The sequence below is a fragment of the Oncorhynchus clarkii genome, unplaced genomic scaffold (genome assembly GCF_045791955.1).
Source record: "Oncorhynchus clarkii lewisi isolate Uvic-CL-2024 unplaced genomic scaffold, UVic_Ocla_1.0 unplaced_contig_5423_pilon_pilon, whole genome shotgun sequence".
In the NCBI taxonomy this organism is placed as follows: Eukaryota; Metazoa; Chordata; class Actinopteri; order Salmoniformes; family Salmonidae; genus Oncorhynchus; species Oncorhynchus clarkii.
In genome coordinates, this window is record NW_027257934.1 from 149,791 (window position 1) to 175,729 (window position 25,939).

Below are 25,939 nucleotides of genomic sequence, written 5' to 3' on the forward strand. Positions count from 1 at the left end.
AAGACCCATTCCCAAATCATGAACAGACAGATCGAGTCAGCTGGAAGCTATTTACAGTCTGTAAAGAGCTCTGTGTTTGGCTGGGCATTCCCATGCAGCTGTGGGTGTGGTGTGACGATGGAACTAGGTATCTACTGCCACCTAGCGGATGTCTTTCTACCCAGGCGACTTGGCTCAGTGTGAGCGCAGCGCTTTTATTCTAGGCTGTCTCGAACGCCCCCATTAAAGTGCTGCACTTCCTGCTTCTCTCCGAACCAGGAAATAAACAAGTCGGTGGTCTGGTTTAATTAACAGGCGGTGTCCTTTTAAAATAGCATTGGATTATAGCTATTTGGCCAAGTTCTCGCCTGTCACCATGGCCGGCTTCTTCAAGAAAAAGACAGTAGATGGTAAGTGTACACAGACTCGGCGTTTCAGCTAACTGACATTAGCAAAGTTAGCTTCAGTCTCTTAATATAAGAGAGTGTAATACTTAACGTTAGACGTCTGTCTAACAGGTAGGCTCAGCACTCCAGAACATTCCTATTACAAGTCAGGATGTTGAATAAACTTTGTTTTAGTTTTTGTCCTTAAATAGAAGGTAATCTGGAGGGGGGGGGGGGGGGGGGACACAGGGAAGTGTTATCTGCCTGCCTTTCAGTACGCTGGTCTGTATAGAGTACCACAGAGTCATAACAACAATAACGTAGCAGCAGTTCGTGCTGTTGGTCCTTTTGGCCGTAGTGGGTGGCGATAGGGTATCCACAGGAGAGGTTTGTTCTCTCGACTTTTTGCGGTACAGGTAGGTTCTGTCACTTGGATTTTTTAGTCTCTTCATGATGATGATGATGATGATGATGATGATGTAGAATCCCCTCTGTGGATCTCTCGTCTGTCTCCTCTCTCTCTCAATTCAAAGGGCTTCATTGACATGGGAAACGTATGTTTTGGCCAAAACAAGTGAAATAAACAATAACAATTGTTTCTCTCTTCTCCTCTGTTTGCCAAGAACTAACTAGTACTGATCTTGTAGTTTTCTCTCCCACCGTTGTGTCTAGATGTGATAAAGGAGCAGACCAAAGAGCTGAGAGGAACCCAGAGACAGATCACCAGAGACAGATCTTCCCTGGAGAAACAGGAAAAACAACTGGTGAGGGTTGTAGTAGTGGTCTGTTCTGTAGTAGTGAATACAGAGAGTATCTGAGTCATGGATAATGTACAGTGTATTCAGACTGCCTCAATCTACACACACACACACACACACACACACACACTACCACATAATGACAAAGCAACAAAAAAAACAGATTTAGACATTTTTACCTATTTATAAAAATAACTGATCACATTTTACATCAGTATTCAGACCCTTTACTCAGTACCCTTTCCCTCGACCCTGACACGTTTCCCTGCTGTAGAAAAACAACCCCACATCGTGATGCTGCCACCACCATGCTTCACTGTAGGGATGGTATTGGCCCCACATCATGATGCTGCCACCACCATGCTTCACTGTAGGGATGGTATTGGCCCCACATCATGATGCTGCCACCACCATGCTTCACTGTAGGGATGGTATTGGCCCCACATCGTGATGCTGCCACCACCATGCTTCACTGTAGGTATGGTATTGGCCCCACATCATGATGCTGCCACCACCATGCTTCACTGTAGGGATGGTATTGGCCCCACATCGTGATGCTGCCACCACCATGCTTCACTGTAGGGATGGTATTGGCCCCACATCGTGATGCTGCCACCACCATGCTTCACTGTAGGGATGGTATTGGCCCCACATCGTGATGCTGCCACCACCATGCTTCACTGTAGGGATGGTATTGGCCAGGTGATGAGTGGTGCGTGGTTTCCTCCAGACGTGATGCTGCCACCACCATGCTTCACTGTAGGGATGGTATTGGCCAGGTGATGAGTGGTGCGTGGTTTCCTCCAGACGTGATGCTGCCACCACCATGCTTCACTGTAGGGATGGTATTGGCCAGGTAGGTATGGTATTGGCCCCACAGCGTGATGCTGCCACCACCATGCTTCACTGTAGGGATGGTATTGGCCAGGTGATGAGTGGTGCCTGGTTTCCTCCAGACGTGACGCTTGGCATTCAGGCCAAATAGTTCAATATTGGTCCTTTAGGTGCATTTTTGGCAAAACTCCAAGCGGGCTGTCTTGTGACTTTTACTGGGGGGCTTCCGTCTGGCCACTCTACCATAAAGGCCTGATTGGTGGAGTGCTGCAGAGATGGTCGTCCTTCTGGAAGTTTCTCCCATCTCCACAGAGGAACTCTGGAGCTCTGTCAGAGTGACTATCGGGTTCTTGGTCACCTCCCTGACCAAGGCCCTTCTCCCCCGATTGCTCAGTTTGGCCGGGGGGCCAGCTCTAGGAAGAGTCTAGGTGGTTCCAAACTTCTTCCATTTAAGAATGATGGAGGCCACTGTGTCCTTGGGGACCTTCAATACTACAGAAATGTTTTGGTACCTTTCCCCATATCTGTGCCTCAACACAATCCTGCCTCAGAGCTCAACGGACAATTCCTTCAACTTCATGGCTTGGTTTTTGTTCTGACATGCACTGTCAACCTTATCTAGACAGGTGTGTGCCTTTCCAAATCATGTCCAATCATTAGAATTTACCACAGGTGGACTCCAATCAAGTTGTAGAAACATCTCAAGGGTGATCAATGGAAACAGGATGCACCTGAGCTCAATTTCGAGTCTCATAGCAAAGGGTCTGAATACTAATGTCAATAAGGTTTCTGTTTTTTAAATTTGTAATACATTTGTAAAAAAAATATCTAAACCTGTTTTCGATTTGTCATTATGGGATATTGTGTGTAGATTGATGAGAAGAAAAACATACGTTTATTGAAGAATAAGGCTGTAACGTAGAAAGAAAATGTGGAAAAAAAAGTCAAGTGGTCTGAATTCTTTCCGGATGCTCTGTGGAAAACCTCGAGTCTGTTTGTGACATCATTACATTCATGCCAAACATAACAATGGGCAAGAAGTTGGTATGATGGCGAAAACAGGCTGTCACCCAGGCTAGTCAGCCCCAGATTACTGTCTTGCTTTCTATCTTTGTCTTTTGTATACAGTGCCCAGTGGTTAGAGTGTAGAGGAGGTAGGTAGTCTAGTGGTTAGAGTGTAGAGGTGGTAGGTAGTCTAGTGGTTAGAGTGTAGAGGAGGCAGGTAGCCTAGTGGTTAGAGTGTAGAGGAGGCAGGTAGCCTAGTGGTTAGGGTGTAGAGGTGGCAGGTAGCCTAGTGGTTAGAGTGTAGAGGAGGCAGGTAGCCTAGTGGTTAGAGTGTAGAGGAGGCAGGTAGCCTAGTGGTTAGAGTGTAGAGGAGGCAGGTAGCCTAGTGGTTAGAGTGTAGAGGAGGCAGGTAGCCTAGTGGTTAGAGTGTAGAGGAGGCAGGTAGCCTAGTGGTTAGAGCGTTGGGCCAGTAACCCGAAAGGTTGCAAGATCGGATCCCCGAGCTGACAAGGTCTTTCTGCCCCTGAACAAGGCAGTTAACCCCACTGTTCCTAGGGCCGTCGTTGAAAATAAGAATGTGTTCTTAACTGACTTGCCTGGTTAAATAAAGGTTACATAAAGGTTAAATAAATAAAAATGCTTCACCGTAGGGATGGTGCCAGGTTCCCAGTGCATTTCTAAAAACCAGTTTTTGGCTATTGTGATGTCATTATGGGCTATTGTGATGTCATTATGGGCTATTGTGATGTCATTATGGGCTATTGTGATGTCATTATGGGCTATTGTGATGTCATTATGGGCTATTGTGTATAGATTGATGAGGGGGGGGACGGACGATTTAAATAATTTTAGAATGCTGTAACAAAATATGGAAAAAGTCCAAAGGGGTCTGAATACTTTCCGAATGCACGTTGTCTCCCAGGAGATGGAGATTAAGAAGATGGCGAAGACGGGGAACAAGGAGGCGTGTACCATCCTGGCCAAACAGCTGGTTCAGCTGAGGAGACAGAAGAACAGAAGCTACGCCGTCGGTTCAAAGGTCACCTCCATGTCGTCTCAGACCAAACTCATGAACTCCCAGATGAAGATGGCAGGGGCCATGGCTACCACGACCAAAGTACGTGTGGATCGGTGGGCTGCTTCTTTCCACAGGGGGGTGTGATGTACCTAGTGTGGATCAGTGGGCTTCTTCCCACAGGGGGGTGTGATGTACCTAGTGTGGATCAGTTGGCTTCTTTCCACAGGGGGGTGTGATGTACCTAGTGTGGATCAGTTGGCTTCTTTCCACAGGGGGGGGGTGATGTACCTAGTGTGGGTCAGTGGGCTTCTTCTTCCCACAGGGGGGGGGGGGGGGGGGTGATGTACCTAGTGTGGGTCAGTGTGCTGCTTCTTCCCACAGGGGGGTGTGATGTACCTAGTGTAGACACCTTGGACAGCGTTCTGTCTGTCTTTCCTGTCTGTCTGTGTCTCTGTCTCTCCTGTCAGTCTGTCTGTGTCTCTTGTCTGTCTATGTCTCTGTCTCTCCTGTCAGTCTGTCTGTGTCTCTTGTCTGTCTGTGTGTCTCTCTGTGTCTGTCTGTGTCTCTTGTCTGTCTCTGTGTGTGCTGTATTTTAATGGGTGTTTTCTGCCTTTTGCAAAGTGTAACCAGCCCATGTGACTCTCTCTCCTCTCCCGTCTCAGACTATGCAGGCTGTCAATAAGAAGATGGACCCTCAGAAGATGCAACAGACCATGCAGAACTTCCAGAAGGAGAACATGAAGATGGAGATGTCAGAGGAGCTGAGTAAGACTGGATCTATATTACACATTCTATGTTCTTGTCCTCATGATGATAAGACTGGATCTATTTTACACATTCTATGTTGTCCTCATGATGATAAGACTGGATCTATATTACACATTCTATGTTGTCCTCATGGTGATAAGACTGGATCTATACTACACATTCTATGTTGTCCTCATGATGATAAGACTGGATCTATACTACACATTCTATGTTGTCCTCATGATGATAAGACTGGATCTATTTTACACATTCTATGTTGTCCTCATGATGATAAGACTGGATCTATACTACACATTCTATGTTGTCCTCATGGTGATAAGACTGCTAACGTAGCATAATATATATCTATATAGTGTACTACATGCTATTAATACCTATATAGTGTACTACATGCTATTAATACCTATATAGTGTACTACATGCTATTAATACCTATATAGTGTACTACATGCTATTAATACCTATATAGTGTACTACATGCTATTAATACCTATATAGCGTACTACATGCTATTAATACCTATATAGCGTACTACATGCTATTAATACCTATATAGCGTACTACATGCTATTAATACCTATATAGTGTACTACATGCTATTAATACCTATATAGTGTACTACATGCTATTAATACCTATATAGTGTACTACATGCTATTAATACCTATATAGTGTACTACATGCTATTAATACCTATATAGTGTACTACATACTATTAATACCTATATAGTGTACTACATGCAATAATAGTATTTCCATTAACAGCTGTGCCTTATGTTAATTAGAGGGATTTCTTTCTTTCCTTAATGCATTTGAGCCAATCAGTTGTGTTGTGACAAGGTAGGGGTGGTATACAGAAGATCACCCTATTTGGTAAAAGACCAAGTCCATATTATGGCAAGAACAGCTCAAATAAGCAGAGAGAAATGACAGTCCATCATTACTATAAGACATGAAGGTCAGTCCATCATTACTTTAAGACATGAAGGTCAGTCCATCATTACTTTAAGACATGAAGGTCAGTCAATACGGAACATTTCAACAACTTTGAAAGTTTCTTCAAGTGTAGTCGCAAAAACCATCAAGCACTATGATGAAACTGTCTCTCATGAGGACCGGCACAGGAAAGGAAGACCCAGAGTTACCTCTGCTGCAGAGGGTAAGTTCATTAGAGTTACCATTAGAGTTACCAGCCTCAGAAATTGCAGCCCAAATAAATGCTTCACAGAGTTCAAGTAACAGACACATCTCAACATCAACTGTTCAGAGGAGACTGTGTGAATCAGACCTTCATGGTCGAATTGCTGCAAAGAAACCACTACCAAAGGACACCAATAATAAGAAGAGACTTGATTGGACCAAAAAACACGAGCAATGGACATTAGACTGGTGAAGAATGTTGGTTCCAACCGCGGTGTCTTTTGAGATGCAGAGTAGGTGAACGGATGACCTCCCCATTTGTGGTTCCCACGTTGAAGCATGGAGGAGGAGGTGTGGGGGTGCTTTGCTGGTGTCTGTGATTTGATTTAGAATTTAAAGCACGCTTAACCAACATCGCCCTACACAATCACCCGACCTCAACCCAATTTGAGATGGTTTGGGATGAGTTGGACCGCAGAGTGAAAAGCAGCCAACAAGTGCTCAGCATATGTGGGAACTCCTTCAAGACTGTTGGAAAAGCATTCCAGGTGAAGCTGGTTGAGAGAATGCCAAGAGTGTATAAGGCTGTCATCAAGGCAATGGGTGAAGAATCTCAAATATATTTTGATTTGTTTAACACTTTTTTTTTGGTTACTACGTGATATTTCATAGTTTTGATGTCTTAACTATTATTCTACAATGTAGAAAATAAAATCAAAATATAGAAAAACCCTTGAATGAGTAGGTGTTCTAAAACTTTTGACTGGTAGTGTGTGTATGTGTGCATGTGCGTGTGTGTGTGTGCATGTGCGTGTGTGTGTGTGTGTGTGTGGAGGTGTGTGTGTGTGTGTGTGGAGGTGTGTGTGTGTGTGTGTGTGTTTTTTAATAGGAGTCATCTCTCTGTCCCCTTCTCTCAGTTAACGACACGCTGGATGAGATCTTTGACGAGTCTGGAGACGAGGAGGAGTCTGATAGCATTGTTAACCAGGTTCTGGACGAGATCGGCATCGAGATATCAGGAAAGGTGAGACGTTGGTGTTTTTATTGTTCTCGATGATGTACCTGATTTTTAATAAAGCCAGAATAAATCCAGAGACTAAACCCTGAACGAGATCCTTGGGGCTGGTTTCCCAGATGTAGATCTGAAATAGAACCAGGGTTCGTCAGTGTCCGTGAAACTGGACCTGTATCTAGCATTATAAACTGTCTGGTTCCAGTCCTGAATGCTGATTGGCTGACAAGGGTCCTACTGGGTTTCGGGTCCTACTGGGTTTCGGGTCCCACTGGGTTAGGGTCCCTCTGGGTTAGGGTCCCACTGGCTTAGGGTTCCAGTGGGTTAGGGTCCAACTGGGTTAGGGTCCTACTGGGGATGTCATTCTGCAGCTCTATGGAAATACTCTGTAAAGTAAGTTAGCCTTGTCTGAGCCAGAATGGCCCATAGGGCAGGAGCTGAATCTCCTGTTTCTGTAGTGAGACAGCTTGATGTACCAGGACACCCCCTGGACAGGACACTAGTCTATCTCCTGTTTCTGTAGTGAGACAGCTTGATGTACAGTACACCCCCTGGACAGGACACTAGTCTATCTCCTGTTTCTGTAGTGAGGCAGCTTGATGTACCAGGACACTAGTCTGTCTCCTGTTTCTGTAGTGAGACAGCTTGATGTACCAGTACACCCCCTGGACAGGACACTAGTCTATCTCCTGTAGTGAGACAGCTTGATGTACAGTACACCCCCTGGACAGGACACTAGTCTGTCTCCTGTTTCTGTAGTGAGACAGCATGATGTACCAGGACACCTCCTGGACAGAACACTAGTCTGTCTCCTGTTTCTGTAGAGAGACAGCTTGATGTACCAGGACACCCCCTGGACAGGACACTAGTCTATCTCCTGTTTCTGTAGTGAGACAGCTTGATGTACAGGACACCCCCTGGACAGGACACTAGTCTATCTCCTGTTTCTGTAGTGAGACAGCTTGATGTACCAGGACACCCCCTGGACAGGACACTAGTCTATCTCCTGTTTCTGTAGTGAGACAGCTTGATGTACAGGACACCCCCTGGACAGGACACTAGTCTATCTCCTGTTTCTGTAGTGAGACAGCTTGATGTACCAGGACACCCCCTGGACAGGACACTAGTCTATCTCCTGTTTCTGTAGTGAGACAGCTTGATGTACCAGGACACCCCCTGGACAGGACACTAGTCTATCTCCTGTTTCTGTAGTGGAACAGCTTGATGTACAGGACCCCCTGGACAGGACACTAGTCTATCTCCTGTTTCTGTAGTGAGACAGCTTGATGTACAGTACACCCCCTGGACAGGACACTAGTCTATCTCCTGTTTCTGTAGTGAGACAGCTTGATGTACAGGACACCCCCTGGACAGGACACTCCCTGGACAGGACACTAGTCTATCTCCTGTTACTGTAGTGAGACAGCTTGATGTACAGGACACCCCCTGGACAGGACACTAGTCTATCTCCTGTAGTGAGACAGCTTGATGTACAGTACACCCCCTGGACAGGACACTAGTCTGTCTCCTGTTTCTGTAGTGAGACAGCTTGATGTACAGTACACCCCCTGGACAGGACACTAGTCTATCTCCTGTTTCTGTAGTGAGGCAGCTTGATGTACCAGGACACTAGTCTGTCTCCTGTTTCTGTAGTGAGACAGCTTGATGTACCAGTACACCCCCTGGACAGGACACTAGTCTATCTCCTGTTACTGTAGTGAGACAGCTTGATGTACAGGACACCCCCTGGACAGGACACTAGTCTATCTCCTGTAGTGAGACAGCTTGATGTACAGTACACCCCCTGGACAGGACACTAGTCTGTCTCCTGTTTCTGTAGTGAGACAGCATGATGTACCAGGACACCTCCTGGACAGAACACTAGTCTGTCTCCTGTTTCTGTAGAGAGACAGCTTGATGTACCAGGACACCCCCTGGACAGGACACTAGTCTATCTCCTGTTTCTGTAGTGAGACAGCTTGATGTACAGGACACCCCCTGGACAGGACACTAGTCTATCTCCTGTTTCTGTAGTGAGACAGCTTGATGTACCAGGACACCCCCTGGACAGGACACTAGTCTATCTCCTGTTTCTGTAGTGAGACAGCTTGATGTACCAGGACACTAGTCTATCTCCTGTTTCTGTAGTGAGACAGCTTGATGTACAGGACACCCCCTGGACAGGACACTCCCTGGACAGGACACTAGTCTATCTCCTGTTTCTGTAGTGAGACAGCTTGATGTACAGGACACCCCCTGGACAGGACACTAGTCTATCTCCTGTTTCTGTAGTGAGACAGCTTGATGTACAGTACACCCCCTGGACAGGACACTAGTCTATCTCCTGTTTCTGTAGTGAGGCAGCTTGATGTACCAGGACACTAGTCTGTCTGTCTCCTGTTTCTGTAGTGAGACAGCTTGATGTACAGTACACCCCCTGGACAGGACACTAGTCTATCTCCTGTTTCTGTAGTGAGACAGCTTGATGTACAGTACACCCCCTGGACAGGACACTAGTCTATCTCCTGTTTCTGTAGTGAGACAGCTTGATGTACAGGACACCCCCTGGACAGGACACTAGTCTATCTCCTGTAGTGAGACAGCTTGATGTACAGTACACCCCCTGGACAGGACACTAGTCTATCTCCTGTTTCTGTAGTGAGACAGCTTGATGTACAGGACACCCCCTGGACAGGACACTCCTTGGACAGGACACTAGTCTATCTCCTGTTACTGTAGTGAGACAGCTTGATGTACAGGACACCCCCTGGACAGGACACTAGTCTATCTCCTGTAGTGAGACAGCTTGATGTACAGTACACCCCCTGGACAGGACACTAGTCTGTCTCCTGTTTCTGTAGTGAGACAGCATGATGTACCAGGACACCTCCTGGACAGAACACTAGTCTGTCTCCTGTTTCTGTAGAGAGACAGCTTGATGTACCAGGACACCCCCTGGACAGGACACTAGTCTATCTCCTGTTTCTGTAGTGAGACAGACTAGTGTCCTGGTACATCAAGCTATCTCCTGTTTCTGTAGTGAGACAGCTTGATGTACAGGACACCCCCTGGACAGGACACTAGTCTATCTCCTGTTTCTGTAGTGAGACAGCTTGATGTACAGGACACCCCCTGGACAGGACACTAGTCTATCTCCTGTTTCTGTAGTGAGACAGCTTGATGTACAGTACACCCCCTGGACAGGACACTAGTCTATCTCCTGTTTCTGTAGTGAGGCAGCTTGATGTACCAGGACACTAGTCTGTCTCCTGTTTCTGTAGTGAGACAGCTTGATGTACAGTACACCCCCTGGACAGGACACTAGTCTATCTCCTGTTTCTGTAGTGAGACAGCGTGATGTACAGGACACCCCCTGGACAGGACACTAGTCTGTCTCCTGTTTCTGTAGTGAGACAGCTTGATGTACAGGACACCCCCTGGACAGGACACTAGTCTATCTCCTGTTTCTGTAGTGAGACAGCTTGATGTACAGTACACTAGTCTATCTCCTGTTTCTGTAGTGAGACAGCTTGATGTACAGTACACCCCCTGGACAGGACACTAGTCTGTCTCCTGTTTCTGATGTACCAGTACACCCCCTGGACAGGACACTAGTCTGTCTCCTGTTTCTGTAGTGAGACAGCTTGATGTACAGTACACCCCCTGGACAGGACACTAGTCTATCTCCTGTTTCTGTAGTGAGACAGCGTGATGTACAGGACACCCCTGGACAGGACACTAGTCTATCTCCTGTTTCTGTAGTGAGACAGCTTGATGTACAGGACACCCCCTGGACAGGACACTAGTCTATCTCCTGTTTCTGTAGTGAGACAGCTTGATGTACAGTACACCCCCTGGACAGGACACTAGTCTATCTCCTGTTTCTGTAGTGAGACAGCTTGATGTACAGGACACCCCCTGGACAGGACACTCCCTGGACAGGACACTAGTCTATCTCCTGTTACTGTAGTGAGACACCTTGATGTACAGGACACCCCCTGGACAGGACACTAGTCTGTCTCCTGTTTCTGTAGTGAGACAGCTTGATGTACAGTACACCCCCTGGACAGGACACTAGTCTGTCTCCTGTTTCTGTAGTGAGACAGCTTGATGTACAGTACACCCCCTGGACAGGACACTAGTCTATCTCCTGTTTCTGTAGTGAGGCAGCTTGATGTACAGTACACCCCCTGGACAGGACACTAGTCTATCTCCTGTTTCTGTAGTGAGACAGCTTGATGTACAGTACACCCCCTGGACAGGACACTAGTCTGTCTCCTGTTTCTGTAGTGAGACAGCTTGATGTACAGTACACCCCCTGGACAGGACACTAGTCTATCTCCTGTTTCTGTAGTGAGACAGCTTGATGTACCAGGACACCCCCTGGACAGGACACTAGTCTATCTCCTGTTTCTGTAGTGAGACAGCTTGATGTACAGGACACCCCCTGGACAGGACACTCCCTGGACAGGACACTAGTCTATCTCCTGTTTCTGTAGTGAGACAGCTTGATGTACAGGACACCCCCTGGACAGGACACTAGTCTATCTCCTGTTTCTGTAGTGAGACAGCTTGATGTACAGGACACCCCCTGGACAGGACACTCCCTGGACAGGACACTAGTCTATCTCCTGTTTCTGTAGTGAGACAGCTTGATGTACAGTACACCCCCTGGACAGGACACTAGTCTATCTCCTGTTTCTGTAGTGAGACAGCTTGATGTACAGTACACCCCCTGGACAGGACACTAGTCTATCTCCTGTTTCTGTAGTGAGACAGCTTGATGTACCAGGACACCCCCTGGACAGGACACTAGTCTATCTCCTGTTTCTGTAGTGAGACAGCTTGATGTACCAGGACACTAGTCTGTCTCCTGTTTCTGTAGTGAGACAGCTTGATGTACCAGTACACCCCCTGGACAGGACACTAGTCTATCTCCTGTTACTGTAGTGAGACAGCTTGATGTACAGGACACCCCCTGGACAGGACACTAGTCTGTCTCCTGTTTCTGTAGTGAGACAGCATGATGTACCAGGACACCTCCTGGACAGAACACTAGTCTGTCTCCTGTTTCTGTAGAGAGACAGCTTGATGTACAGGACACCCCCTGGACAGGACACTAGTCTATCTCCTGTTTCTGTAGTGAGACAGCTTGATGTACCAGGACACCCCCTGACAGGACACTAGTCTATCTCCTGTTTCTGTAGTGAGACAGCTTGATGTACCAGGACACTAGTCTATCTCCTGTTTCTGTAGTGAGACAGCTTGATGTACAGGACACCCCCTGGACAGGACACTAGTCTATCTCCTGTTTCTGTAGTGAGACAGCTTGATGTACAGGACACCCCCTGGACAGGACACTCCCTGGACAGGACACTAGTCTATCTCCTGTTTCTGTAGTGAGACAGCTTGATGTACAGTACACCCCCTGGACAGGACACTAGTCTATCTCCTGTTTCTGTAGTGAGACAGCTTGATGTACAGGACACCCCCTGGACAGGACACTCCTTGGACAGGACACTAGTCTATCTCCTGTTACTGTAGTGAGACAGCTTGATGTACAGGACACCCCCTGGACAGGACACTAGTCTATCTCCTGTAGTGAGACAGCTTGATGTACAGTACACCCCCTGGACAGGACACTAGTCTGTCTCCTGTTTCTGTAGTGAGACAGCATGATGTACCAGGACACCTCCTGGACAGAACACTAGTCTGTCTCCTGTTTCTGTAGAGAGACAGCTTGATGTACCAGGACACCCCCTGGACAGGACACTAGTCTGTCTCCTGTTTCTGTAGTGAGACAGCTTGATGTACCAGGACACTAGTCTATCTCCTGTTTCTGTAGTGAGACAGCTTGATGTACAGGACACCCCCTGGACAGGACACTAGTCTATCTCCTGTTTCTGTAGTGAGACAGCTTGATGTACAGGACACCCCCTGGACAGGACACTAGTCTATCTCCTGTTTCTGTAGTGAGACAGCGTGATGTACAGGACACCCCCTGGACAGGACACTAGTCTGTCTCCTGTTTCTGTAGTGAGACAGCTTGATGTACAGGACACCCCCTGGACAGGACACTAGTCTATCTCCTGTTTCTTTAGTGAGACAGCTTGATGTACAGTACACCCCCTGGACAGGACACTAGTCTGTCTCCTGTTTCTGATGTACCAGTACACCCCCTGGACAGGACACTAGTCTGTCTCCTGTTTCTGTAGTGAGACAGCTTGATGTACAGTACACCCCCTGGACAGGACACTAGTCTATCTCCTGTTTCTGTAGTGAGACAGCGTGATGTACAGGACACCCCCTGGACAGGACACTAGTCTATCTCCTGTTTCTGTAGTGAGACAGCTTGATGTACAGGACACCCCCTGGACAGGACACTAGTCTATCTCCTGTTTCTGTAGTGAGACAGCTTGATGTACAGTACACCCCCTGGACAGGACACTAGTCTATCTCCTGTTTCTGTAGTGAGACAGCTTGATGTACAGGACACCCCCTGGACAGGACACTCCCTGGACAGGACACTAGTCTATCTCCTGTTACTGTAGTGAGACAGCTTGATGTACAGGACACCCCCTGGACAGGACACTAGTCTGTCTCCTGTTTCTGTAGTGAGACAGCTTGATGTACCAGGACACCCCCTGGACAGGACACTAGTCTATCTCCTGTTTCTGTAGTGAGACAGCTTGATGTACAGTACACCCCCTGGACAGGACACTAGTCTATCTCCTGTTTCTGTAGTGAGACAGCTTGATGTACCAGGACACCCCCTGGACAGGACACTAGTCTATCTCCTGTTTCTGTAGTGAGACAGCTTGATGTACCAGGACACTAGTCTGTCTCCTGTTTCTGTAGTGAGACAGCTTGATGTACCAGTACACCCCCTGGACAGGACACTAGTCTATCTCCTGTTACTGTAGTGAGACAGCTTGATGTACAGGACACCCCCTGGACAGGACACTAGTCTATCTCCTGTAGTGAGACAGCTTGATGTACAGTACACCCCCTGGACAGGACACTAGTCTGTCTCCTGTTTCTGTAGTGAGACAGCATGATGTACCAGGACACCTCCTGGACAGAACACTAGTCTGTCTCCTGTTTCTGTAGAGAGACAGCTTGATGTACCAGGACACCCCCTGGACAGGACACTAGTCTATCTCCTGTTTCTGTAGTGAGACAGCTTGATGTACAGGACACCCCCTGGACAGGACACTAGTCTATCTCCTGTTTCTGTAGTGAGACAGCTTGATGTACCAGGACACTAGTCTATCTCCTGTTTCTGTAGTGAGACAGCTTGATGTACAGGACACCCCCTGGACAGGACACTAGTCTATCTCCTGTTTCTGTAGTGAGACAGCTTGATGTACAGGACACCCCCTGGACAGGACACTCCCTGGACAGGACACTAGTCTATCTCCTGTTTCTGTAGTGAGACAGCTTGATGTACAGTACACCCCCTGGACAGGACACTAGTCTATCTCCTGTTTCTGTAGTGAGACAGCTTGATGTACCAGGACACCCCCTGGACAGGACACTAGTCTATCTCCTGTTTCTGTAGTGAGACAGCTTGATGTACCAGGACACTAGTCTGTCTCCTGTTTCTGTAGTGAGACAGCTTGATGTACCAGTACACCCCCTGGACAGGACACTAGTCTATCTCCTGTTACTGTAGTGAGACAGCTTGATGTACAGGACACCCCCTGGACAGGACACTAGTCTGTCTCCTGTTTCTGTAGTGAGACAGCATGATGTACCAGGACACCTCCTGGACAGAACACTAGTCTGTCTCCTGTTTCTGTAGAGAGACAGCTTGATGTACAGGACACCCCCTGGACAGGACACTAGTCTATCTCCTGTTTCTGTAGTGAGACAGCTTGATGTACCAGGACACCCCCTGACAGGACACTAGTCTATCTCCTGTTTCTGTAGTGAGACAGCTTGATGTACCAGGACACTAGTCTATCTCCTGTTTCTGTAGTGAGACAGCTTGATGTACAGGACACCCCCTGGACAGGACACTAGTCTATCTCCTGTTTCTGTAGTGAGACAGCTTGATGTACAGGACACCCCCTGGACAGGACACTCCCTGGACAGGACACTAGTCTATCTCCTGTTTCTGTAGTGAGACAGCTTGATGTACAGTACACCCCCTGGACAGGACACTAGTCTATCTCCTGTTTCTGTAGTGAGACAGCTTGATGTACAGGACACCCCCTGGACAGGACACTAGTCTATCTCCTGTTTCTGTAGTGAGACAGCTTGATGTACAGTACACCCCCTGGACAGGACACTAGTCTATCTCCTGTTTCTGTAGTGAGACAGCTTGATGTACCAGGACACCCCCTGGACAGGACACTAGTCTATCTCCTGTTTCTGTAGTGAGACAGCTTGATGTACCAGGACACTAGTCTGTCTCCTGTTTCTGTAGTGAGACAGCTTGATGTACCAGTACACCCCCTGGACAGGACACTAGTCTATCTCCTGTTACTGTAGTGAGACAGCTTGATGTACAGGACACCCCCTGGACAGGACAGTAGTCTGTCTCCTGTTTCTGTAGTGAGACAGCATGATGTACCAGGACACCTCCTGGACAGAACACTAGTCTGTCTCCTGTTTCTGTAGAGAGACAGCTTGATGTACAGGACACCCCCTGGACAGGACACTAGTCTATCTCCTGTTTCTGTAGTGAGACAGCTTGATGTACCAGGACACCCCCTGACAGGACACTAGTCTATCTCCTGTTTCTGTAGTGAGACAGCTTGATGTACCAGGACACTAGTCTATCTCCTGTTTCTGTAGTGAGACAGCTTGATGTACAGGACACCCCCTGGACAGGACACTAGTCTATCTCCTGTTTCTGTAGTGAGACAGCTTGATGTACAGGACACCCCCTGGACAGGACACTCCCTGGACAGGACACTAGTCTATCTCCTGTTTCTGTAGTGAGACAGCTTGATGTACAGTACACCCCCTGGACAGGACACTAGTCTATCTCCTGTTTCTGTAGTGAGACAGCTTGATGTACAGGACACCCCCTGGACAGGACACTCCTTGGACAGGACACTAGTCTATCTCCTGTTACTGTAGTGAGACAGCTTGATGTACAGGACACCCCCTGGACAGGACACTAGTCTATCTCCTGTAGTGAGACAGCTTGATGTACAGTACACCCCCTGGACAGGACACTAGTCTGTCTCCTGTTTCTGTAGTGAGACAGCATGATGTACCAGGACACCTCCTGGACAGAACACTAGTCTGTCTCCTGTTTCTGTAGAGAGACAGCTTGATGTACCAGGACACCCCCTGGACAGGACACTAGTCTGTCTCCTGTTTCTGATGTACCAGTACACCCCCTGGACAGGACACTAGTCTGTCTCCTGTTTCTGTAGTGAGACAGCTTGATGTACAGTACACCCCCTGGACAGGACACTAGTCTATCTCCTGTTTCTGTAGTGAGACAGCGTGATGTACAGGACACCCCCTGGACAGGACACTAGTCTATCTCCTGTTTCTGTAGTGAGACAGCTTGATGTACAGGACACCCCCTGGACAGGACACTAGTCTATCTCCTGTTTCTGTAGTGAGACAGCTTGATGTACAGTACACCCCCTGGACAGGACACTAGTCTATCTCCTGTTTCTGTAGTGAGACAGCTTGATGTACAGGACACCCCCTGGACAGGACACTCCCTGGACAGGACACTAGTCTATCTCCTGTTACTGTAGTGAGACAGCTTGATGTACAGGACACCCCCTGGACAGGACACTAGTCTGTCTCCTGTTTCTGTAGTGAGACAGCTTGATGTACAGTACACCCCCTGGACAGGACACTAGTCTGTCTCCTGTTTCTGTAGTGAGACAGCTTGATGTACAGTACACCCCCTGGACAGGACACTAGTCTATCTCCTGTTTCTGTAGTGAGACAGCTTGATGTACCAGGACACCCCCTGGACAGGACACTAGTCTATCTCCTGTTTCTGTAGTGAGACAGCTTGATGTACCAGGACACTAGTCTATCTCCTGTTTCTGTAGTGAGACAGCTTGATGTACAGGACACCCCCTGGACAGGACACTAGTCTATCTCCTGTTTCTGTAGTGAGACAGCTTGATGTACAGGACACCCCCTGGACAGGACACTCCCTGGACAGGACACTAGTCTATCTCCTGTTTCTGTAGTGAGACAGCTTGATGTACAGGACACCCCCTGGACAGGACACTCCTTGGACAGGACACTAGTCTATCTCCTGTTACTGTAGTGAGACAGCTTGATGTACAGGACACCACCTGGACAGGACACTAGTCTATCTCCTGTAGTGAGACAGCTTGATGTACAGTACACCCCCTGGACAGGACACTAGTCTGTCTCCTGTTTCTGTAGTGAGACAGCATGATGTACCAGGACACCTCCTGGACAGAACACTAGTCTGTCTCCTGTTTCTGTAGAGAGACAGCTTGATGTACCAGGACACCCCCTGGACAGGACACTAGTCTATCTCCTGTTTCTGTAGTGAGACAGCTTGATGTACCAGGACACTAGTCTATCTCCTGTTTCTGTAGTGAGACAGCTTGATGTACAGGACACCCCCTGGACAGGACACTAGTCTATCTCCTGTTTCTGTAGTGAGACAGCTTGATGTACAGGACACCCCCTGGACAGGACACTAGTCTATCTCCTGTTTCTGTAGTGAGACAGCGTGATGTACAGGACACCCCCTGGACAGGACACTAGTCTGTCTCCTGTTTCTGTAGTGAGACAGCTTGATGTACAGGACACCCCCTGGACAGGACACTAGTCTGTCTCCTGTTTCTGTAGTGAGACAGCTTGATGTACAGTACACTAGTCTATCTCCTGTTTCTGTAGTGAGACAGCTTGATGTACAGTACACCTCCTGGACAGGACACTAGTCTGTCTCCTGTTTCTGATGTACCAGTACACCCCCTGGACAGGACACTAGTCTGTCTCCTGTTTCTGTAGTGAGACAGCTTGATGTACAGTACACCCCCTGGACAGGACACTAGTCTATCTCCTGTTTCTGTAGTGAGACAGCGTGATGTACAGGACACCCCCTGGACAGGACACTAGTCTATCTCCTGTTTCTGTAGTGAGACAGCTTGATGTACAGGACACCCCCTGGACAGGACACTAGTCTATCTCCTGTTTCTGTAGTGAGACAGCTTGATGTACAGTACACCCCCTGGACAGGACACTAGTCTATCTCCTGTTTCTGTAGTGAGACAGCTTGATGTACAGGACACCCCCTGGACAGGACACTAGTCTATCTCCTGTTTCTGTAGTGAGACAGCGTGATGTACAGGACACCCCCTGGACAGGACACTAGTCTGTCTCCTGTTTCTGTAGTGAGACAGCATGATGTACCAGGACACCTCCTGGACAGAACACTAGTCTGTCTCCTGTTTCTGTAGAGAGACAGCTTGATGTACCAGGACACCCCCTGGACAGGACACTAGTCTGTCTCCTGTTTCTGATGTACCAGTACACCCCCTGGACAGGACACTAGTCTGTCTCCTGTTTCTGTAGTGAGACAGCTTGATGTACAGTACACCCCCTGGACAGGACACTAGTCTATCTCCTGTTTCTGTAGTGAGACAGCGTGATGTACAGGACACCCCCTGGACAGGACACTAGTCTATCTCCTGTTTCTGTAGTGAGACAGCTTGATGTACAGGACACCCCCTGGACAGGACACTCCCTGGACAGGACACTAGTCTATCTCCTGTTACTGTAGTGAGACAGCTTGATGTACAGGACACCCCCTGGACAGGACACTAGTCTGTCTCCTGTTTCTGTAGTGAGACAGCTTGATGTACAGGACACCCCCTGGACAGGACACTAGTCTATCTCCTGTTTCTGTAGTGAGACAGCTTGATGTACAGGACACCCCCTGGACAGGACACTCCCTGGACAGGACACTAGTCTATCTCCTGTTACTGTAGTGAGACAGCTTGATGTACAGGACACCCCCTGGACAGGACACTAGTCTGTCTCCTGTTTCTGTAGTGAGACAGCTTGATGTACAGTACACCCCCTGGACAGGACACTAGTCTGTCTCCTGTTTCTGTAGTGAGACAGCTTGATTTACAGTACACCCCCTGGACAGGACACTAGTCTATCTCCTGTTTCTGTAGTGAGGCAGCTTGATGTACAGTACACCCCCTGGACAGGACACTAGTCTATCTCCTGTTTCTGTAGTGAGACAGCTTGATGTACCAGGACACCCCCTGGACAGGACACTAGTCTATCTCCTGTTTCTGTAGTGAGACAGCTTGATGTACCAGGACACTAGTCTATCTCCTGTTTCTGTAGTGAGACAGCTTGATGTACAGGACACCCCCTGGACAGGACACTAGTCTATCTCCTGTTTCTGTAGTGAGACAGCTTGATGTACAGGACACCCCCTGGACAGGACACTCCCTGGACAGGACACTAGTCTATCTCCTGTTTCTGTAGTGAGACAGCTTGATGTACAGTACACCCCCTGGACAGGACACTAGTCTATCTCCTGTTTCTGTAGTGAGACAGCTTGATGTACAGGACACCCCCTGGACAGGACACTCCTTGGACAGGACACTAGTCTATCTCCTGTTTCTGTAGTGAGACAGCTTGATGTACAGGACACCCCCTGGACAGGACACCCCCTGGACAGGACACTAGTCTGTCTCCTGTTTCTGTAGTGAGACAGCATGATGTACCAGGACACCTCCTGGACAGAACACTAGTCTGTCTCCTGTTTCTGTAGAGAGACAGCTTGATGTACCAGGACACCCCCTGGACAGGACACTAGTCTATCTCCTGTTTCTGTAGTGAGACAGCTTGATGTACCAGGACACTAGTCTGTCTCCTGTTTCTGTAGTGAGACAGCTTGATGTACCAGTACACCCCCTGGACAGGACACTAGTCTATCTCCTGTTACTGTAGTGAGACAGCTTGATGTACAGGACACCCCCTGGACAGGACACTAGTCTGTCTCCTGTTTCTGTAGTGAGACAGCATGATGTACCAGGACACCTCCTGGACAGAACACTAGTCTGTCTCCTGTTTCTGTAGAGAGACAGCTTGATGTACAGGACACCCCCTGGACAGGACACTAGTCTATCTCCTGTTTCTGTAGTGAGACAGCTTGATGTACCAGGACACCCCCTGACAGGACACTAGTCTATCTCCTGTTTCTGTAGTGAGACAGCTTGATGTACCAGGACACTAGTCTATCTCCTGTTTCTGTAGTGAGACAGCTTGATGTACAGGACACCCCCTGGACAGGACACTAGTCTATCTCCTGTTTCTGTAGTGAGACAGCTTGATGTACAGTACACCCCCTGGACAGGACACTAGTCTATCTCCTGTTTCTGTAGTGAGACAGCTTGATGTACAGGACACCCCCTGGACAGGACACTCCTTGGACAGGACACTAGTCTATCTCCTGTTACTGTAGTGAGACAGCTTGATGTACAGGACACCCCCTGGACAGGACACTAGTCTATCTCCTGTAGTGAGACAGCTTGATGTACAGTACACCCCCTGGACAGGACACTAGTCTGTCTCCTGTTTCTGTAGTGAGACAGCATGATGTACCAGGACACCTCCTGGACAGAACACTAGTCTGTCTCCTGTTTCTGTAGAGAGACAGCTTGATGTACCAGGACACCCCCTGGACAGGACACTAGTCTATCTCCTGTTTCTGTAGTGAGACAGCTTGATGTACAGGACACCCCCTGGACAGGACACTAGTCTATCTCCTGTTTCTGTAGTGAGACAGCTTGATGTACAGGACACCCCCTGGACAGGACACTAGTCTATCTCCTGTTTCTGTAGTGAGACAGCGTGATGTACAGGACACCCCCTGGACAGGACACTAGTCTGTCTCCTGTTTCTGTAGTGAGACAGCTTGATGTACAGGACACCCCCTGGACAGGACACTAGTCTATCTCCTGTTTCTGTAGTGAGACAGCTTGATGTACAGTACACTAGTCTATCTCCTGTTTCTGTAGTGAGACAGCTTGATGTACAGTACACCCCCTGGACAGGACACTAGTCTGTCTCCTGTTTCTGATGTACCAGTACACCCCCTGGACAGGACACTAGTCTGTCTCCTGTTTCTGTAGTGAGACAGCTTGATGTACAGTACACCCCCTGGACAGGACACTAGTCTATCTCCTGTTTCTGTAGTGAGACAGCGTGATGTACAGGACACCCCCTGGACAGGACACTAGTCTATCTCCTGTTTCTGTAGTGAGACAGCTTGATGTACAGGACACCCCCTGGACAGGACACTAGTCTATCTCCTGTTTCTGTAGTGAGACAGCTTGATGTACAGTACACCCCCTGGACAGGACACTAGTCTATCTCCTGTTTCTGTAGTGAGACAGCTTGATGTACCAGGACACCCCCTGGACAGGACACTAGTCTATCTCCTGTTTCTGTAGTGAGACAGCTTGATGTACCAGTACACCCCCTGGACAGGACACTAGTCTATCTCCTGTTACTGTAGTGAGACAGCTTGATGTACAGGACACCCCCTGGACAGGACACTAGTCTATCTCCTGTAGTGAGACAGCTTGATGTACAGTACACCCCCTGGACAGGACACTAGTCTGTCTCCTGTTTCTGTAGTGAGACAGCATGATGTACCAGGACACCTCCTGGACAGAACACTAGTCTGTCTCCTGTTTCTGTAGAGAGACAGCTTGATGTACCAGGACACCCCCTGGACAGGACACTAGTCTATCTCCTGTTTCTGTAGTGAGACAGCTTGATGTACAGGACACCCCCTGGACAGGACACTAGTCTATCTCCTGTTTCTGTAGTGAGACAGCTTGATGTACCAGGACACCCCCTGGACAGGACACTAGTCTATCTCCTGTTTCTGTAGTGAGACAGCTTGATGTACCAGGACACTAGTCTATCTCCTGTTTCTGTAGTGAGACAGCTTGATGTACAGGACACGCCCTGGACAGGACACTAGTCTATCTCCTGTTTCTGTAGTGAGACAGCTTGATGTACAGGACACCCCCTGGACAGGACACTCCCTGGACAGGACACTAGTCTATCTCCTGTTTCTGTAGTGAGACAGCTTGATGTACAGTACACCCCCTGGACAGGACACTAGTCTATCTCCTGTTTCTGTAGTGAGACAGCTTGATGTACCAGGACACTAGTCTGTCTCCTGTTTCTGTAGTGAGACAGCTTGATGTACCAGTACACCCCCTGGACAGGACACTAGTCTATCTCCTGTTACTGTAGTGAGACAGCTTGATGTACAGGACACCCCCTGGACAGGACACTAGTCTGTCTCCTGTTTCTGTAGTGAGACAGCATGATGTACCAGGACACCTCCTGGACAGAACACTAGTCTATCTCCTGTTTCTGTAGTGAGACAGCTTGATGTACCAGGACACTAGTCTGTCTCCTGTTTCTGTAGTGAGACAGCTTGATGTACCAGTACACCCCCTGGACAGGACACTAGTCTATCTCCTGTTACTGTAGTGAGACAGCTTGATGTACAGGACACCCCCTGGACAGGACACTCCCTGGACAGGACACTAGTCTATCTCCTGTTTCTGTAGTGAGACAGCTTGATGTACAGTACACCCCCTGGACAGGACACTAGTCTATCTCCTGTTTCTGTAGTGAGACAGCTTGATGTACAGGACACCCCCTGGACAGGACACTCCCTGGACAGGACACTAGTCTATCTCCTGTAGTGAGACAGCTTGATGTACAGTACACCCCCTGGACAGGACACTAGTCTATCTCCTGTTTCTGTAGTGAGACAGCTTGATGTACCAGGACACCCCCTGGACAGGACACTAGTCTATCTCCTGTTTCTGTAGTGAGACAGCTTGATGTACCAGGACACCCCCTGGACAGGACACTAGTCTATCTCCTGTTTCTGTAGTGAGACAGCTTGATGTACCAGGACACTAGTCTATCTCCTGTTTCTGTAGTGAGACAGCTTGATGTACAGGACACCCCCTGGACAGGACACTAGTCTATCTCCTGTTTCTGTAGTGAGACAGCTTGATGTACAGGACACCCCCTGGACAGGACACTAGTCTATCTCCTGTTTCTGTAGTGAGACAGCGTGATGTACAGGACACCCCCTGGACAGGACACTAGTCTGTCTCCTGTTTCTGTAGTGAGACAGCTTGATGTACAGGACACCCCCTGGACAGGACACTAGTCTATCTCCTGTTTCTGTAGTGAGACAGCTTGATGTACAGTACACCCCCTGGACAGGACACTAGTCTATCTCCTGTTTCTGTAGTGAGACAGCTTGATGTACAGTACACCCCCTGGACAGGACACTAGTCTGTCTCCTGTTTCTGATGTACCAGTACACCCCCTGGACAGGACACTAGTCTGTCTCCTGTTTCTGTAGTGAGACAGCTTGATGTACAGTACACCCCCTGGACAGGACACTAGTCTATCTCCTGTTTCTGTAGTGAGACAGCGTGATGTACAGGACACCCCCTGGACAGGACACTAGTCTGTCTCCTGTTTCTGTAGTGAGACAGCTTGATGTACAGGACACCCCCTGGACAGGACACTAGTCTGTCTCCTGTTTCTGTAGTGAGACAGCTTGATGTACCAGGACACTAGTCTATCTCCTGTTTCTGTAGTGAGACAGCTTGATGTACCAGGACACCCCCTGGACAGGACACTAGTCTGTCTCCTGTTTCTGTAGTGAGACAGCTTGATGTACCAGTACACCCCCTGGACAGGACACTAGTCTATCTCCTGTTTCTGATGTACCAGTACACCCCCTAGACAGGACACTAGTCTGTCTCCTGTTTCTGTAGTGAGACAGCTTGATGTACCAGGACACCCCCTGGACAGGACACTAGTCTATCTCCTGTTTCTGATGTACCAGTACACCCCCTGGACAGGACACTAGTCTGTCTCCTGTTTCTGTAGTGAGACAGCTTGATGTACCAGGACACTAGTCTGTCTCCTGTTTCTGTAGTGAGACAGCTTGATGTACAGGACACCCCCTGGACAGGACACTAGTCTGTCTCCTGTTTCTGTAGTGAGACAGCTTGATGTACAGGACACCCCCTGGACAGGACACTAGTCTGTCTCCTGTTTCTGTAATGAGACAGCTTGATGTACCAGGACACCCCCTGGACAGGACACTAAGTCCTGTGGAAATACTATGAATGGCGTATGCTTGGGAGAATCAAGGTTGAGTTGATTAATTTGTTGTTGTTATTGATCGTAGATGGTGAACGCTCCTTCAACCAGCCGAAACAACCCCACCTCTTCTGCCACCAAATCAGACGGCATCTCAGACGAAGACATCGAAAGACAGCTCAAAGCCTTGGGAGTGGACTAACACACACACACACACACACACACACACACACACACACACACCCTGTGCCTGGACACACACACACGACTCCCCCTGTTCAGTTTCTGACATGCCTTTTCTGGGATATAGTGACACTATTATATTTATATATATATAGTCTATATGACTATAGATGGTAGTTGATGTAGTTATAGATGTCCTGCTGTGTATTGGGTCTACGCAGTGGGCCACACAAGGAGACTGAGTTTTGAATAACAGGGCCACCACGTTCAGTGGCCTAACGTTGCAGAACGTCGCAGATACAATAAAATGTAACGAATAAGAGTCTCATTCTACACGTCAGAGAGGCGTGTTTTTGTTCTGTATAGCACATTTCTATCTGAACGCGCCCCCCCCCCCCCCCCCCCCCCCCCCCCCCCAGGTTTTCCACCTGTGTGGAGTTTCAGAACAGGAAGTAAAGGAGAGAATGCTGCTTTAGTTCCAGGTCAGTGCTCCAAAAGGTCACGGGATTTATCAAGATTTAAAGTTTCATAACAGCCTATCAATTAAAAAATATCTAACTTTTGCTTCTGAGGCCGACTGGATCTCAATGTTGCTACATGTCTGTCGGTAGTGACTGTCTGAACCAGTAGGGGACTTTAACAGGGCTCACAAAGCCTCTGACTGGATCTCAATGTTGCTACATGTCTGTCGGTAGTGACTGTCTGAACCAGTAGGGGACTTTAACAGGGCTCACAAAGCCTCTGACTGGATCTCAATGTCGCTACATGTCTGTCGGTAGTGACTGTCTGAACCAGTAGGGGACTTTAACAGGGCTCACAAAGCCTCTGACTGGATCTCAATGTTGCTACATGTCTGTCGGTAGTGACTGTCTGAACCAGTAGGGGACTTTAACAGGGCTCACAAAGCCTCTGACTGGTCGTGCTGATCTAGGATCAGGTCCCCTCTTATTCATTATGATCTAGGATCAGGTCCCCTCTTATTCATTATGATCTAGGATCAGGTCCCCTCTTATTCATTATGATCAGCTCCCCTCTTATTCATTATGATCTAGGATCAGGTCCCCTCTTATTCATTATGATCTAGGATCAGGTCCCTTCTTATTCATTATGATCTAGGATCAGGTCCCCTCTTATTCATTATGATCTAGGATCAGGTCCCCTCTTATTCATTATGAGCTAGGATCAGGTCCCTTCTTATTCATTATGATCTAGGATCAGGTCCCCTCTTATTCATTATGGTCTAGGATCAGGTCCCCTCTTATTCATTATGATCTAGGATCAGGTCCCCTCTTATTCATTATGATCTAGGATCAGGTCCCCTCTTATTCATTATGATCTAGGATCAGGTCCCCTCTTATTCATTATGATCTAGGATCAGGTCCCCTCTTATTCATTATGATCTAGGATCAGGTCCCCTCTTATTCATTATGATCTAGGATCAGGTCCCCTCTTATTCATTATGATCTAGGATCAGGTCCCCTCTTATTCATTATGATCTAGGATCAGGTCCCCTCTTATTCATTATGATCTAGGATCAGGTCCCCTCTTATTCATTATGATCTAGGATCAGGTCCCCTCTTATTCATTATGATCTAGGATCAGGTCCCCTCTTATTCATTATGATCTAGGATCAGGTCCCCTCTTATTCATTATGATCTAGGATCAGGTCCCTCTTATTCATTATGATCAGGTCCCCTCTTATTCA

At 48.1% G+C, this 25,939-nt stretch overlaps 1 protein-coding gene across 1 annotated transcript; it reads left to right on the top strand.

The window, feature by feature from the left end:
* The first annotated feature begins 211 nt into the window (after nucleotides 1-211).
* LOC139393716 (charged multivesicular body protein 2b-like) lies at nucleotides 212-24,565 on the top strand. The gene is made up of 6 exons (XM_071142067.1): nucleotides 212-389; nucleotides 1,038-1,129; nucleotides 3,885-4,079; nucleotides 4,643-4,745; nucleotides 6,806-6,912; nucleotides 24,140-24,565. Exons 1-6 carry the CDS (start codon nucleotides 356-358, stop codon nucleotides 24,251-24,253), a joined length of 645 nt encoding a protein of 214 aa, XP_070998168.1. The 5' UTR covers nucleotides 212-355; the 3' UTR covers nucleotides 24,254-24,565.
* Nucleotides 24,566-25,939: the final 1,374 nt, after the last annotated feature.

Bases quoted from the DNA above. Each gene is read 5' to 3' on its own strand.
- LOC139393716 (XM_071142067.1), top strand. From the start codon at position 356: ATGGCCGGCTTCTTCAAGAAAAAGACAGTAGATG. The intron at 390-1,037 runs GTAAGTGTACAC...CGTTGTGTCTAG, and splicing joins CAAGAAAAAGACAGTAGATG to ATGTGATAAAGGAGCAGACC. The intron at 1,130-3,884 runs GTGAGGGTTGTA...GTTGTCTCCCAG, and splicing joins AGAAACAGGAAAAACAACTG to GAGATGGAGATTAAGAAGAT.